Here is an 18,606-nt window from a genome sequence, read left to right as displayed (position 1 = left end):
TAAGCGTAACTGTTTGGCGATAGAATACCTGATGAGTTGGTGGTACCTACCCAGATTGACTCACACATAGCCCTACCACCAAGAAGACCTAAAAAAAATGTAGAATACTTTTCAGTTAGAATAAAAAGATAATGCAGATTAACAAGAGGGAAGAGCGCGGAAGATTATGAAGGAGTAAAATTGTAAAAAAAAATATATAAAATAAAATTCTCGGCAAAGATCTATTCTCATAAAGCCCAGCTATGTATTAGCGTGTTTACTATGTAAATAAAAATAAATATATACATAAAAACAGAGTTAAGTTGATAAAAAATAGGAGAATTAGTGTAACTTTTCGAATGTCATACGGCAAGTTGTCAGATGGCTGTCAAAATCATTCGCTTTTTGGCGGGAGGAAGTGCGAAATAAGCGTATCATTGTTAAACTGTTTTTGTAATAATATTAGCAAACCAGAAATTGATTAAAGTATTTTGTTATTAATTAATATTATTTAAAGTAATTTTGTTTTGTTAATAATATATATATTAACTACAGGCGCCACACACGTGACAGTACAGAGCGGATAGGAGACGTGTCAGTATGAGCGTCGACGTTTGCCGTCACGATATACGAATCGGTCATAACCCATAAGTAAATCAATATCGGACAACATCACATACATTACTCTGATCCCGATGTAAGTAGCTAAAGCACTTGTGTTATGGAAAATCAGAAGTAACGACGGTACCACAAACACCCAGACCCGAGACAACATAGAAAACTAATGAACTTTGTCTACGTCGACTCAGAGTGGCGTACCATGAAAACCGGTGTACACCCTACTCGACCACGGAGATCGTCAAAGCGACAATACAATACAATAAGTTTGAAGGTTGCGTGAGCAGTGACTACAGGCTTAACTTAACATCACAGTTCTCTAGGTTGGTTGGTTTTTGGTTTCAGTTTAATCAAGTAGATCGAACTTATATTTAATAACAGACCAAGAATATCACCTAATAACTATAAAAAAGCGTATATACAACGACCGTGTCATCTAAGTCTAAGACATTTGCCCTATTCACATATGAATACTTAAAAAAAAAGAAAATAGTTTAGTTTATAAATATTTTGAAATTTGTTTAATATTTAAAATTATAGTGTATATTATATTTGGAATGCAATAATAAATATAAATCGTGTCTTTGAACTTTATCTTTTAATATGTGTGTGCGTGTGTTTAAATAAATTACACATAACAGATTTCACACATATTCGATGCTCTTGACAATTTTATTTATTTTTGATTTGTTTAAATTTCCCGCCAAATGAAAAATGACGTTTCGATTATTTTTTTTTATAGTTTAAAAATGACTTCACTGGAGTCAGGTATATTCGCACAATTTACTTTTAAACTTATATTGATGTCCTTATGTTTTTTCCCATTTATATGTTTCGATATAATATGTTCTTTACTTGATACGAGCATGTTGCAAGTGAGACAGTTTAAGATGTTCTCGTCGACCTGTAATAGAGAAAAAAACATATTTATTCTTAGAATCATAAACAAAATGGAATCACGAAAATGTCGTCCTGACCGATTTCGGTTCCGGCGGCAAATCTCAAGGTAAGCCAGCCAAGTACGCAAAAAATGTTATAGAGCACAAATCTGAAGCCCCAAGAAGGATTTTGTGACTTTGCGGAGTCTATTCCCCCCTCTCATATTCCGATGGAACGGTAATCCGACCGGAAAGAGTTCAGACGCACGATCAATGGTTTCACGTGCGTTTTAGAAACGAGAGTATACCACAGTTCCAACTTCCAGACTGCGGGATGTCACTGAGAATATTTAAACCCAATAATTTTCTACCGCCACGACCTGGGCTTTGAACCCAGATCGAGGCATTACAAAGATTATATCTTATACCAGAAGATGCAACGCTTTGCGGCGAAGGTTTTAGTATATAATTTATTCGATATTATAAACTAGATAAAAGCCCGACTTCGCTCGGGTGAAATAAATAAAACTAAACAAATACAGTTTATCATTTACTTTTTTTTAAACATTGCGATAATCAAATGTCTATATTTATAGATAGTGAGAATAATCACTCATTGCGCAGCTTTCCGAACGCACCTGTAAACGTCAAATAGGGCCGCCCGTTGAACTGTCATGTCATTGAAATTCATGGATTTAACATCGAAATATCTCGATTATACGAATTTTGCGGTTATATGTTGTCGACTAAAAATTATAATTTTTTTAACGATCTATATTTGCGGATAGGTTTCGATCGGGTAGACCTGCACGAAATTTTTAAAATAGATGACAATGTAACTGTCTGTTACCTCTTCAAGTTTAAACCGTTGAGCCGATTTAGATGAAATTTGGTAGGGAGATAGTTTAAGTCCCGGAATCCCGGGAAGGACCATAGGGCACTTTTAAGTTCACCCCTCGAGGGGGTAAAATGGAGGTAACAGTTTGTGTGCTATGTAAATAGTCGCGTTCCGCAGTTATTCGAACTTTGAGACTAAAATTAAAGTGGATATAAGTAGTTAAGTGTAATAGTGTTGTGTTATAAATAGAGATATATTAATCGAGAACTGTTTGTAATGCACAGTACAGCACTAATAGCAAATCACATGGAATACGTAAATCTAATGTTTGTTTTTTAATTCTTCTTCGATTTGAATAGACTATGGATCTATTCAATCGCGTCCCTTGACGTTAATTTAACAATTTTTAATTATTTTTTTTTTGCTATTTTCACTGTCCTAATTGGACAAAGCCTTATCTAATAATTTTAAATATTAAAAAAAAAAACAACCTTTCTAAGAAGATGTGGCAAATAATTTCTTTCGAATGTATTTTCTATCAGATATATGTGCCTTCCGTCGGATATGTGTGCGTTAATTTCGTAATTCTTCACGTCCGCCTGACACATGTAACACCGGTAGCCGTCAATTTTTTTATAAATACTCTGCCAAGCGTCCCAGCTGACTTTCACCGCATTGTCATTGTATACAATAATTTTATTTGCCTTCTTCAAACAAATATTTTTATTAGGTTTAACTTCGATATGTGTCAATATAACGATATCCGACTCATTGTTTGACGTATAAAAGGATTCCTTTTTCAATTCGATATCGATTTGCTTTATTCCCGATTTTAAATCGATTTTTCTTTGTTTCTTATCGACTTTCGTTTCGTGTAAAGCTTGCCATGTCAAGTGAGCGGTTAGATTGTCTTTCGTGACTATTACGTTGCAATTACAGCAGTGGTATGTCGTGTTGATCTGGAATTAAAAAGATACTCTATTAACCAAACAATAAGCAAAACATTTCTATATTGCCTTTAAAATATGAATCGCTAACAATCAAATCGCAAAGCCATTGCTTTAGTGTTGCTTATAAAAAAAAAAAAAATTTATAGTTTTCACGATATTGCCAATATAACAAATATTTGTAACATTTTATTTGTGCTAAGGCACAGATTACTTCGCCTGTATCAAGTACGAAAGTGATTTTGTTACATATTTTTTTTATAACTTGAGGTGACTTTAGCTGTCACTGCCACTTGTCATGTGTCAAATTGAGCACAGATAAAAATTCGCATCAATAGTCTGATAATTTAGGATGGCGATTATGACTAGTGAAATTTTCTTGATAAATTGTCAAAATCAAAAATCAATACTGTATAATTTTAATGACCCAACTGTATAAAATAATTTGAACCAATACTCGAGTTCATTTCGAATTTATAAAACAAAATAACAAAAGAAACTCGCCTGTCTCAGTAAATGTTTGACATGTTTATCGATGAATTTAAATTGTTTCAAACGAAGCACGTGTTCCGGATTTTCAATATGATCTTTCAACGAACCAAAGACAATCTGGGTACAGATAAAACAATACCATGAACCGTCGCCGACGCACAACAAGCTATTATACGCATTGAATGTCACTTTCGCGTATGTATTCTTGAATTTCAAATAAACAAATTCGCCGTTATAAGATTCTATTTTCAAATCATCACTCGTTTTTTTTTCGTTACTTTCGATAAATCCTTTCGTTTCTTGCAATTCCATTTTCGAATGTTTCACAGACTTTGTTTCGATTGGTATTTGATTCGTTGCAGCATCGATTGGTGGCATCGACGGTGGCATCGACGGTGGCATCGATGGTGTGATTACATTGCACGGTACCGTGAGGGCTAGGTTTAGTAATATTCGGTGCATTTGGTCGTTTATGTGAGCAGTGATCAATGGTACGTTGAACATGATATTGCATATCGTGCAATGAGCGTTTTGATTAACCTATAAGAAATTAAAATATTAGAGAGCGTTTACACTTAACGAAAATTCAGCCGCCAGACGTTACGCACTGTTTTTCCATAGAGATTACTACATATTTAACTTTTCTTTTTTTTTTTTTTAACCGTTTTTGGCAGGCAGACGGCGATAAATCACCTGGTCACTGACCTTGAGAGCGAACACGTTATGTCCCTTGTACCTATTGTTGTACAACAAAACTAAGTATTGATGTTTGGCGGTAGAATATCTGGTTAGTGGTAGGCAGGACTTTCGGCTACCTATTTTAATACGCCACCTCTGATTGGTTACTTAGCGGAACCAATCGTTTGACAGTATTACGTAAACGAAAGTGCAATTCATCTCTACACACTAGAACTTGGCGTGCTGATGTCAAGTTATATTTGAACTCTCGTTCATGCTTATTCAATGAAACGCACAGGCAACGTTATGTATTCTTGTAAATATTGACATTAAAAAATATATACAAGCCGTTTACGCCCCTCGTTTCTTTACACTGGTCCATTCAATTATCAAACCAGAACACAGCACTGAAGAGCGTTATTGTTAGAGACGTTTCACACGACACGCTGCGGAACCGCAGCGTTGTTAGCGGTCACATCGACGACTTAAGAGTGTGAGACGAATAAACAGTATATAATTCTGTTACAAATTTCGCCATCCGGGACGACCGGTGAATCGTTGGAATTACTGTTTATTGAAGTCAAATAAATTAAATTATAGGTTCTCAGTGTACAACAAACTTACACCGTGGAACAACGAAGAATATTATAGTATACGTGTACCACACACACTGGAAACGCGACAGCGATGGCGAGAAGTAACAATTAGTCTTTTGAACAACCTGATATGTGAGGCGTCGTGGTATCGCTCCATTTTCATTGAAATAAATAAAACGATTTACTCAATTCAAATTTTAAGCACCAATCAAAAACGAAGCAATCATGTATCTTTCGACACGTCGATATTTCGACATTATCTACGTAGATTCATAGATCATTCGTAGATAACGTCGAAATATCGAGCTCCACCAAATAAAAATAAAAAACATGGTAAATATCCCGTTTCAAATACTTATAGTAATTTAAAAAAAACATGTTCATTTAAAATCTCTTACCTTTTAACGTTGCGGTGTTCGAAATATAAATATATGTCGAACACCGCAACGTATCGTGTGAAACGTCTCTTATACATTTATCACAGTAATAAATGATGAACTTACCAATCTTATCAGGTTTACACCGAAATATGGTTCGAATGGCGTGAAAGCCATCTTTTCAATGTGACTTTGCTCATGAATATGGCGCCTCATACCGAGTTCAGGTAAAACGCAGTTGCATTTGAAACAATGGTAATCATTCGGCCGCTTGTAAACCATGTTGTACGATATCAATGATACCCTTAATGTAAAATAGAATTGATTAACATATATAAAATAACAGGATAAAATCATCGACGCGTTCTGATTCAAAGGCATCTGATTTTCATTTCGATTCGACTCATTGAATATAACTCTATCGTTTCTCGAGACAACGTTATTTTTAACATCATTTTTTTCGTTATTTTCATTTGTTTGGATAACGTTATTTTGTGTTGTCTTTTGTTTCTTCAAATGAACGAAATCTACGTGGTCGTCGATATCAGTAGATAATTGCAATTTATTGCAGTTACCACAATGATAAAATCTGTCATTTATCTGTGAAACAAAAGAAATCTTCGTCAAAGATCGAGTTTTTGGATCCGGGGAAATTTTTTTTTTTTAGATGTCAATATAAATAAAGCACATTGACATGTAATTCCAAATCTAAATTTCATAACGGATTCGTGATATTAATGACGTTTTAAATGACGATGACGTTGTTATTGAAACTTTTGAAGTAAAATTAAAGTGGATATAAGCTGTTCAGTGTAATAACATTGTATTATAAACATAAATATGTTAATCTAGAACTGTCAGTAGTGCATAATATAGCAGAACTGTTAGCAAATCGCAAGGAATATGTAAACATATGGTTTTTTATTATCTTTACTTCGCTTGCCTTCGGAATATATTATAACTTGATCTACACACCTAAATGACATATATCCTATTCCAACCATAAGGGGAGAAAAGCTACATAAACAACATTGTCGAGACCTTGATTAGTCTATGATATTTACTATGGTTTTACGAAAAATGGCGTTTTGAACGTCGACGAAACTGTTATCGGAATTTTGGAAGTGAAATTAAAGTGGAAATAATTGGTTAAATGTAATGGTGTTGTATTATAAATAAATATATATTAACCATAAACTCTTAGTATTGCACAATATAGCCGAGTTATTAGCGAATCGCATGAAATACGTAAATATAAGGAATAGGCAGTATAAACATGTATGACTCATCAATCGCATGATGTTTTTGAAGTGCTTTTGAATAAAATATAAATCTGTTATCTTTTCGATAATATACTATTATTCATAGAAAATATTATCATATTAAAACAGAAATCGATTATAAATAAATGTACTAACTTACCTTCCTAATAATATGCTTCGGATATTTCTTGACGGTTTCACATTCGCTGAGTTTATCCAAATGCGTTTGGTCCGAACAATGCTTAGTCTTTTGACTGATGTGGTAGAAACCCACGCAGACCATACAAGTGAATTTGTTTTGTGTTGTTGTCAGTATCATATGCCACGCGTCAAATTTCACTTGAACATTTTGACCGTTCAAAATTATATCTGAAATGTTATTTTTCTTTAAGTGAATTGAAAAGATTTTCTAAAATTGAATTTAACTCCTCGAAACCAGATTTTGTAGCATTGGATCGGTGCATCAACAAATATCTAACTGTCGAGTGTCGACCTCAAACGACAAAAGCTCAAAAGACATTTTGATTATACAATGTAAACTCTATATAACGAAACTCGAGGGACTGTGTGTATTTGGATGTTATAGAGAGTTGCCGTTAAATGGAAGGGAGAAAAATATTTATTAGAAAAAGAAAACGTTTATTTCGGACTCGTGTTAGTAATTGATTAAAACAATTCTTATTTGAACGCTATTGCGTTTAGTCTGTTATTTCCGTGTGACGTATTTTGCTGCGCCAGTAATTTAGTTGTATTTTTTTTAACTTGAATTTTGTAATATATGTTGTGTAATTTTGATGCTTCCAGAGCTTCTTTATGCGTGTTTTGTGTGCAAGTAATCATAATTTTTAAACTAAAGAACGGATTTCTTAGAAAGTTCGGTACGTATGGTGCCGACAGTTTATTACGGGCTAGGAATTAGGATAATAAAGCGACAAAGGAACGTACACATCTACGCAGTTTCTACTAATGTTGGCAACTGAAACGAACTTTATAATATTTAATGTGTCGTTATTGATAGTGGGTGTAACGCTATACAGAGTATAATTGTATGGAAGACAAGCTGAACGAACCAAAGTCGAGTTATTTCGACGCTTTAGGGAGTTTGTCGTTAAATCGAGTGACGTTACATGGAGTTTACACTGTATTTTTAAAACGTAAATTATATAAATGAAGTGGAATGGGTTTCACCGCTGTAATTATCGCGATCATTGTGAGTACTTAGTGAAACATACTCTTAGGAGCATATTAATGCACTAATAAAATAAAAGATAAATATTAAATAAAATATTTATGCACCTAAAACCTTTAGTAACTTTCTTTAACTGTATGTAGTAGCGTAATTAAACGATTCTACCGCGAATCAGCAATATGTTCTGTAACGGTTTGAAGGCTAAGCGAGTAACAGAAACACGGGACATGACTTGACACGACATGACATGCATTTTGGGAACATTGATATACTTCATTTATCTTTGATTAAATTTAAATATAATATTTGTAACAATCTTAAATTAACTTAATTATATACTTTTAATATTGTCCAATAATTTTTCTCTAATTGTGTTAAAATATTTGAGTGCATTTTATGTTTTATCAATCGGTGGAAACTTCGCTGGATAATGTGATATTGAAATTGTATTATGTAATCAGATTATATTTTATATCTGTTTGTTGCCCAAATATTAAATAAATAAATAAATGACAATTCAGTTCTGACGGTCAATGACGCAATGACGAATATGCATGGTTTATATTTTTCACAGTTTCAATATCCATGAACCATAACGAGAACTAAATCTTACCAATTTAAAACATAAAATACTCATTACAGTATTTTTTAGTACAATTGCATTAAACTTACCAATATATTTAGGTGTAGAAGGAGTCTTAGCAATGGACGCATAGGATAACTTCCTAGACGAACTGTCGCTACCGTTATCGCTGCTGTTTCCGCTAACGTTATTAATAACGTTATTATTTGTAACGTTACTCGTTACGCAACAGTCGTCAACGTTGCAAGTTTCGTCGCTCGCGTCCCAAGCAACGTTATTTCTATCGAAATGATAAGCAGTAGCTTCATTTTTATCGTTATTTAAATTGAAGTTATCCAAAACATCCGACGCTCTATTGATCGCGTATAGCGTTTTATCTTCGTGATCTTTGCCGTTGTAATGTTCATCAATTAGTGTTTTATTAAATATCCTATTACACACAGAGCAATAGTATTCCTCGTCGATCTGGAAATTGTATATTTGATATAGTTACTTATTAAAGAAATTAATGCTCATATCAATAATCCCAACATGGTTAATCAAGCCCTGTCTAAGATTGCTTAATTTAAAAAAAAACTACAAAATAAATGCTGCGTTTATCGGAGACGTTTTTAGTTTAAAACAACAACATTAACAGCCCTTAAATCTGGGCGAAGGCCTCCTCTCCCTTTGAGGTTTGGAGCGTATTCCACCGCAGCTCCAATACGGGTTTGCGGATACACATGTGGCAGAATTTCGTTGAAATTAGACACAGGCAGGTTTCCTCACGATGTTTTCCTTCGCCGAGCACGAGATGAATTATAAACACAAATTAATCACGTGAAAATTCAGCGGTGCTCGCCTGGGTTTGAACACGAAATCATCGGTTAAGATGCACGCGTTCTAACCTCTGAGCCATCTCGGCTCGGAGAGTATATTACACTTACTAAAACCTCAACCCCTTCCTCAAACGCGATAAAAAACTAGTACTTTATCTAAATAAATAACCAATAGCGTAAGTTAATGTTGCTTACCAAGGTTACATATCAGACGTCTTCATTTGCGACAATTTTTAGGCTCGGTCGTTTTTTTTTTTTAATTATTTGACACTTAACAGCCAAAAAATAGATATTAAAAAACATACCTTTCTGATGACGCCATCGTATTCGTTTAACGGTTTATATTTTTCTAAATTAGCTTTATGCGTGTCTAATTTTATATGTTCTCCTGGGGATTCCGCTTGCATATCGCAGACTATACATTTCTCCTGGTCGCTTATTATCGTGTGGTAATTGTTGTCCGTTACGAGTATATTTGAATTTATTATTATTCCATATGGCGTCTCTTGGATGGCAAAACGAAGGACGTTGGATCGCACATCTGAAAAAAAAAGAAACAATGACAGATTACAATTTTTATCTGTTACACTTTGTACAGTCAATTGTTTGTTGATTTTGCGTAATATCTGATGTTAATCGATCAAGTTAAAGACCAGTGCTGTTTCTGCACAGACCAGAGCGCCAATTCTACCAACAAATTGTCACCATCGCAATAATACGTAATCGATGCTGTTCAAAATCAAAATCAATTTATTCAAGTAAACTTCTAAATGAAACGTTTTTGAATCGTCGATATTTAAATACTACCACCGTTCCGGAAAGTTGGAAAGTTCTGTACCGTATGCAAACGGAAAGTAGGGGTTACAGATTCCTTTTCCTATTCATCTAACACAACGATCCAGTTGCAAGTTCAGTCGAAGTTGCATCGTATCATAATCGATATAAGGTCACAAACTCCGTGGTCGAGTAGTGTGTACACCGGTTTTCATGGGTACGCCACTCCGAGGTCCCGGGGCCGATTCCCGGCCGAGTCAATGTAGAAAAAGTACATTAGTTTTCTAAGCTGTCTTGGATCTGGGTGTTTGTGGTACCGTCGTTACTTCTGATTCTCCATAACGCAAGTGCTTTTGCTACTTACATTGGGATCAGAGTAATGTATGTGATGTTGTCCAATATTTATTTATTTATTATGTTAGCAGAATTAGCCCTCAGTCGCGTTTAAGCCGAGATTAATTTTAGTAAGGAATAATCGAAGTTTGATCGGAATCGTATCGGGAACGTTAGAAGTTAATAGAATTTGCCCCCTGGATACTTTTGACAGACAACATTAACGTGAAATTTTAATTGACACTATTTGTTTAGTTCTGTGTTACGCGACAATAATCTCAAGTCAAGCCAAGAAAACTCTATTCGAAATATATTGATAAACAATTGTCCCGGCTTCGCACGGACAGGATAAGGGTCTCCAGATTATAAAACATGTTCCACCGCCGCGTCTGTCTCTGTGCCTAATTTTATAAATGTGATAAACTCGAAAACTACCGAACGGATGTTTGTGAGTGGAGGGAGTGATTCAAGAGGCATGTTTAGGTATTATTATTCATTACGGTTGTGTGTCATTTGTCTGAAAATATGACGACAATGTCATTCGTCGCGTAAGCTATCGAGTTACATATTTAACGATATATAGACTCTTATCAATTCTTGCGAAACCGAGACGTTCGGTAACACGACTCCAAGACTGCCAGGGTCGACCATTTTCACGCCCTAGCGTCGTGCAAAGAGCCCTGCCACCAAGTTAAGAGTATCTATTTATTGAATATATGTTGTATTGTGTGTATGTAATTCGTTGTGTTGTGGTAGGGCTTTAATGGTCAATTAACCAGTGGAAGTACCAGCGCAAGGGACATGACATACTTCCAGAGGTTACTGGCGCTTTAAGTGACGGTTATTATTTTTACCGAGATAAGAGCCGAGATGGCCCAGTGGTTAGTTAGGTCGCGTGCATCTTAACCGATGATTTAGAGTTCCAACCCACGGAATTTTCATGAGCTTAATTTGTGTTTATAATTCATCTCGAGCTCGGCGGTGAAGTAAAACATCGTGAGGAAACCTGCATGTGTCTAATTTCAACGAGATTCTGCCACATTTGTTATCCACCAACCCGCATTGGAGCAGCGTGGTCCAAACCTTCTCCTCAAAGGGAGAGGAGGCCTTAGCCGAACAGTGAAAAATTTAAAGGCTGTTAATTTATGTATTATTATTACTTCCCATCAGGTGGCCCATATGCTAGCCACACGATATATATGATGATGATACGGAACTGCTTCTAAACTGTTCAAGTATAATTCAATTTAATTCGGTCACTGTTCTTACCTGTGTCATTGAACTTTGCATTCTCTCTAACATTTTGGATCTCGAACTCTTGCAAAATATCATCTCTTCTAAACGGTTCCTCTGTGAACACGAAACCATCTATTTCGTAGGCTTTATTGAAGAGTTTCGAACTTTCTCCGTAAACGATGTCGTCGTTGATGGTTGGTAAATATTTACATTCGACGTTCACCTCGGGTAGTTCCATTTTTTCATTTTCATCCGTAACACGCTTACTGTAACAAACATTTTATAATCGGCTATTTGACTGGTTTTTAAAATCCATTTTATATTATTTAGTAGAGGTTAAGGAAGCCAGTAAAAGTTTTTTTTTTTTTAATTCTAGTATATGTTTGTTGAAAAATATCAAATTAAAAATTCAATATTCAAATAGCGCGCGAAAACGCGACTTTGACAATATGGCGCTGCAATGGGGTCGGTGACGTCACTTTCCTGTATTGTAATCTGTGGCACATATAATCTACATACAGTAGGCAAACGAGGTTAACATGCAAGTGACGTCATCATAAGCCCGACCAATCAGGAGCGTTTTGTGTCACGTGACAAACGTCTAAAAAAATGCATTATTATTTATGGATTTATGAATTAATTAATTATTATTTTTAACTTTTGTTAATAAATAACCATTTTTATTACAATAATTGACACTTTATTTTTCGCATTGTCAAATAGCCTATTGTGAAAAAAATTCACCTTTCCTTCCATGAGATTCATTACGTGTCTAATTTAAGTTAAACCAATAAATAAATATGGCGTGGTACACTCTCTTAGTAATGTTGGTACGATTCATTTACGACATTCTCCCTTCTAAAGTCCCTCGCCCTATAACTGTTGACGTTTGTGTATAGTCAATTTTTTTAATGTAATCAAATTGAGTTGTGAATAGGCCAATTGAGTGTTATATTTTATTATATATAGTTTAGAGTACTAACAATTATTTTTAATTTGCCTTATTATTAATCCTTAATATTTGTGTTGTTCTAGGTTAAGGATTAACAAGGAAATTGATACTATGCTAGTCTTCAAAATTTAATTGAGTTTGTTATGTCAACCGTACCGATCAATCACATTCGTGTCTTCTCCATCGTAGGTGACATTGGCGTAATAATCTGTGCCCTGTCGGCACTAAAAGCCGTTAAACTAAGAATAGAATTGAAAAACCCTTGTTAATTAAAAAAAAATAGTTTGAATAATGCTATAAAAATCATATACAATAGAAAGAGTTCCCTCTCTTTCCTGGAGTTTGCCTGGAGGGGATACGTGATCAACTGCCAGTTCACTTTACTGTAAGCCGCGTACTTTGTACGCGAGTTGAAACTCAAAAACTGTCAACAGATTCGTCACACGGCTTAAACAAATGGACGTAATGATTCATGAAAAAGATTTAGGTGTCATGTACGTTATGGTTTCATGTCAATAGACCGAAATACGACGATGATCGTTAAAGTTCAAACTTGCTTCAAATCGAATTTCGTCAAATTCGATTCAGTAATTTGGCTGTTAAAGACCAAAAGACAAACATACTGTTACTTTCGAATTTATATTTTCGATTTCGCCATAGAGCTAACAAATGTACAGAGCCGTGCGCATGGAATAAACAAAATACCCAGAACAAGGAAAACTAAATAAGGTGCAGTCAGTGGCGGATGTCTGCACCCTTTTACCATGCCACCGCCTTTGCGTGACCGACTTAAACAGTGGTCTACGTTTTTTGGTGGACACGGGAGCCAACGTTTCTGTTTTGCCAGCCGTTAAAAAACCCTACAGACGTAAAACAAGCCGACGTAAAACAGCCTATCCTTGGTGCCGATTTTTTAAATCACCACAAACTCTTAGTGGATGTAAATGGTCGAAAATTAATCGATTCTGCTACGAGTCTAAACGTTATTGGGTCTATGGTAAATTGCAAACAAGACACTATCAAAACAATACAGATCACCAACCCGTACTACGATTTATTGTCAGCTTATCCCGATATAACAAAACCTATGTGTTACAAAAATGTGCCAAAACATAACGTTATGCACCACATCGAGACTACTGGACCCCCTGTCTTCGCCCGCGCTCGACCTCTTTCCGCCGACAAATATATGAGAGTTAAGAAAGAGTTTGAATACATGCAAGAAATAGGCATATGTCGACCTTCGAAGAGTTGTTGGGCCAGTCCAATTCACGTTGTTGCTAAAAAGAACGGTGAAATACGACCCTGCGGCGATTATCGCAGTCTCAATGCCATCACCAAGCCAGATAGGTACCCGATTCCGCGTATTCATGACTTTACATACCCACTGGCTGGAAAGAAGATATTCTCCCGAATTGATTTACATCGTACATACCACTTTATTCCGATGGCGCCGGACGACATTGAAAAAACAGCAATAATAACACCATTTGGCCTGTTCGAATTTCCACGAATGACTTTTGGCTTAAGGAACGCAGCCCAAACTTTTCAGCGCTTTATGAACCATGTTGTTTTTGAAGGTCTGGATTTTGTATTTAATTACATCGATGATAGCATTATTTTTTCAAACTCGGAATCGGAACATCGAATGCACTTAGAGACCGTTTTCAAACGTCTTAATCAATACGGCGTTACAATCAACTTAGCTAAGTGCGATTTTGGAAAAGCGAAAGTAGACTTTTTGGGATACCACGTATCTGAAGAAGGCATACGACCTTTGAGTAATAGAGTGAAGGTCATTACAGACTATCCCAAGCCAAAAACAGTATCACAATTGCGCCGCTTTATGGGAATGATTAACTTTTACAGAAGTCATTTACCTAAAGCCGCTAAATACCATGCAATTTTGAATGCATATTTACATAATACAAAACGTAACGATAGAACCCCAATCACATGGAGCAAAGACGCTGAAGAGGCATTTGAATTGTGTAAAAATAATTTAAAAGAGGCCGTTTTGCTGTCGCACCCTGTTTCCGGAGCACCTTTAGCTATTATGACTGACGCATCCAACACGTGCGCAGGCGCTGTTCTTCAACAAAAAATTGGCCAAAAATGGAAACCGCTATCCTTCTTTTCCTGCAAATTTAGCGAAGCTCAACAACGTTATAGTGCTTACGACCGGGAGCTACTATCTATATACATGGCTGTAAAACATTTTAACTACATGATTGAAGGTCAACAAGTGACCGTATTTACGGATCATAAGCCGCTCGTGTACGCCTTACACAAAAAAACTACGAGTAGCACCGATACACCTAGACGCCTACGACACCTGGATTTCATAAGTCAGTTTTGTAAATCAATAGAGTACATTCAAGGCTCGCAAAATATCGTGGCGGATACTTTATCAAGAATCGAACAGATAGACATGCCTTCGCCAATCGACTATACAGAAATATCCAAGGCTCAACAAAACGACGAAGAATTAAAATATTTGCTGAAATCAAAAAGTTTAAATTTTAAAGCCATCGTATATCCAAATTGCAATGAACCGATATATTGCGAAATATCAAAAGAGTGCGCGCGCCCTTACCTACCGCATGACTATCGTATTACAGCCTTTAAAGCGATTCACGGAATTAGTCACAGTGGCACGCGCGCCACTAGAAAAATGATAACAAATAGATATTTTTGGAAATCTATGAATTCGGACATTAACGAGTGGACAAGAGCCTGCGTTAATTGCCAGAAATCGAAAATTCAACGCCATACAATATCTCCACACAGCTCTTTTCCATCTTGTAGCCGTTTTGAACATCTACACATGGACATTATCGGTCCATAACGTATTGTCAAGGATATAGATACATACTGACTATGATAGACAGAGCGACTGGGTGGCCTGAGGTAAAATGTTTAAAGGACATCACCGCAGAAAGCGTCGCGCATTTTATACTCAATGGATTACGGGATTCGGTTGTCCCTCCAAAATTACCACAGAACAAGGCCGCCAATTTGAATCAAATCTTTTCTGTAAATTGGCAAAATATATGGGTATATCAAACATACAGCTTACCACCCACAAGCCAACGGTATGATAGAAAGGTGGCATAGAACGCTAAAGACAGCACTGATGTCACGTGGAAATACCGAAAATTGGGTAAAGGAGCTACCAACCGTTTTATTAGGGCTCAGAGCAAGCTTACGAGACGATACAGGCATTTCTGCCGCGGAAATGGTTTACGGCACTACTCTAAAATTACCAGGAGATTTTTTTGAGCCATCAAAGCAAGCATCTCCGAATGAAACATTATTGCAAGATCTGCGTATGCATATTCGTAACCTCGCCGCCGTACCGAAGCGACCGCACAGACAAGGATATATATTTCTACACCCAGCCTTATCATCATGTACGCATGTATTTGTACGCTGCGACCATGTCACGAAACCCCTAACAACCCCATATTTTGGGCCTCATAAAGTCATTGAGAGAGGAGATAAATATTTTAAAATTATGATCTCCGATAGTATAAAAACAATTTCAATCGATCGATTAAAACCTGCATTTCTAATGCACAATAACTCAGAAATACAATACGCTCCATCAAATAAGGCCGAAGAATTCATAACAAATTCCAAAGTGCATAGCGGCAGCAGAGAGGGCCACGATAACAATAACAACCAGATGCGAACCCGATACGGGCGACTCATCAAACCTACAGTGCGTTGTAACTAAGAAAAGCTTCTATTGATTTGACTTAAAAAAAGGTTTTGCCTTTTAATTTTTTTTTATGATATCTATAGGCGGACGATCAAGTGGGTCACGTGATGATAAGTGGTCACCACCGCAAATAGACAATGGCGTTGTAAGAAATATCAACCAATCCTTACATCACCAATGCGCCACCAACCTTGGGAACTAAGATATTACGTCCCTTGTGCCTGCAGTTACACTGGCTCACTAACCCTTCAAACTGGAATACAACAATACTAAGTACTGCTGTTTGACGGTAGAATATCTGATGAGTGGGTGGTACCTACCCTGACGGGCTTGCACAAAGCCCTACCACCGAGTAAAGTTATCTATATCTATGTGGGTGTCTTGTTGCATGCATTTTTTAACAGTAATTTAAGTATTTTTAACGCAGAGTAAAGCTCGAATGCACAGGTACTGTTTATACTAAGAATCTACAGAGTCCAAAATACTAGTATATTACTATGTAAATTTAAAAGTATTTTAATATGTAAGTCTAAGTAAATCAGGAATATAATGGAGTCATGAAATAATAGCAGCATTTCCCCATTTAATTACAATTTAGATTATCTCGGAACAAAATAAACAAGCCTTCTTGTTACAATTTGAGGCAATAAGATTGCATAACAGGTAACATTTGTGTGATTTGAGTCAAATAGCTATGTTTGAAGTATAATATCATAAATAGATCAATCAACAATGGTTAAAAGGCTGCCTAGCAATTTAAAAAAATAATGGTTCGATCTTGACCCTTTGGGCTATTGTGGTCCCTCTTCTTACTTCTTAAATCTTAAAACAAACTTTAAGTTTAATTGCAGAGTAAATAGGAATATTTGTAATACTTCAAAATGTGGATAGTTAACTTTTTTAAAAAAACAAAAAAAATTATTAACATAATATGACAAGTTGGAACATTTTCGACATAATTCTAAAGGTTTTTTTTTTTAACAGAGCAGGAAATTGTGTATACACATATATTTTATTTATTTTACATTTAATTAATCAACAGAAAATATTTATGCTCAAATTTAAATACCAATGGAAGTTTTAAATTAGAATATTTGGTTTTTTTTTTTAATTATCACTCTATTGTAAAAATTAAAATTCCTACAGAATTAAGAAAAATCTATTTATAAATATAATTATTGTTTAAAATAATAACCGACATATTCACACTGGATTATAAATAATAATTTTCTAACATTGATTCATTTGTAAACAACGTTAGAAAAATTTAATAGCATTCATAGAGGCAATATTAACATGAAAAACTTACTTCACACCTGAAGTATGATTTCGATGCTCTGGTCTTGAAAACAATACAATGTAAAATAAGAATTCAAATAATACTTTTATCAGATAAAACACCATGTCCACTTACAAACGTTAAGAGTTAAGAATGAAAAAGTACTGGCCACTATCACGTCTAAGCTTATGCAGCGAGAGCTTTATAAATATTCAATTAAAATTAATGATAATTATCATTTGATAACTGAATCCATCATATCATTGAACATCTTCATTTTTAAAACAAACACTCAAAAGCAAAACACAACACAGGTAACAGAGGAAATCCCATCTTTAAAAGTGTTACCATTCTTATCATGGTTCTAACTATAATGACAATTCCAAAGAAGAAATAAATCATATATACCTTATGTTAATATAACTTGATACTAATTAATTTTTCCACAAACATCAATAATATAGTGATAGTCATGATCATATTTAATATTCTAATTTGTAACGGATTATTCGGAACTTCGGAAGGTAGTTAACTTTTTTTTTAATAATTTGAAGTTTATGTCTGATGGGTATGTCATTTAACAATCTAATCATTATAAACGATTATACCCTGTCGGCACAACTAAAAGCCATTAAACTAAGAATTGAATTGAATTAAACGATTATAAAGCCAATGGCTATTAAATAAGAAATTTAACAAAATGAAAATTAAATTATATATATATATATATTTTAAGATACTTGGTTAAATAAGTACATTAATTTGTACATAATTATATGGCAAACATATGAGCTGGAAGTACTTATCTTATCTCAAGCATAATTATCAATTTATTTTTTCATTTGATAGTATCGCTATTCTCAATAGTATTGCTCGGGGAGAGCTATCGATAGTATTATCGATAGTATTGTATAAGGCGAAACTGTCGATAGTACTCTTGATATCTGTAGTAGTAATAGTTTTCGAAATATCAATTGTCAAACTACCGATGGTTCTGCAACACTGCTGCAGTAGTCAATCGTCCAGCAATTTACATATTATTATGAACATTAT

General features: G+C 35.1%; 1 protein-coding gene across 1 annotated transcript; it reads right to left on the bottom strand.

Annotated features, from left to right (window-relative positions):
* Window positions 1-1,136: 1,136 nt before the first annotated feature.
* On the bottom strand, window positions 1,137-17,868 carry LOC113391366 (uncharacterized). Its single transcript, XM_064220090.1, has 8 exons — window positions 17,584-17,868; window positions 11,632-11,864; window positions 9,561-9,796; window positions 8,527-8,902; window positions 6,826-7,034; window positions 5,530-6,003; window positions 2,805-3,272; window positions 1,137-1,501 (listed from the first exon to the last, which is right to left on the bottom strand). Exons 1-8 carry the CDS (start codon window positions 17,676-17,678, stop codon window positions 1,334-1,336), a joined length of 2,259 nt encoding a protein of 752 aa, XP_064076160.1. The 5' UTR covers window positions 17,679-17,868; the 3' UTR covers window positions 1,137-1,333.
* Window positions 17,869-18,606: the final 738 nt, after the last annotated feature.

This window comes from Vanessa tameamea, chromosome 31, assembly GCF_037043105.1.
Source record: "Vanessa tameamea isolate UH-Manoa-2023 chromosome 31, ilVanTame1 primary haplotype, whole genome shotgun sequence".
NCBI classification, from domain to species: domain Eukaryota; kingdom Metazoa; phylum Arthropoda; class Insecta; order Lepidoptera; family Nymphalidae; genus Vanessa; species Vanessa tameamea.
Note: the sequence above shows the minus strand (reverse complement) of the source record. Positions and strands in the feature narration are given on the sequence as shown.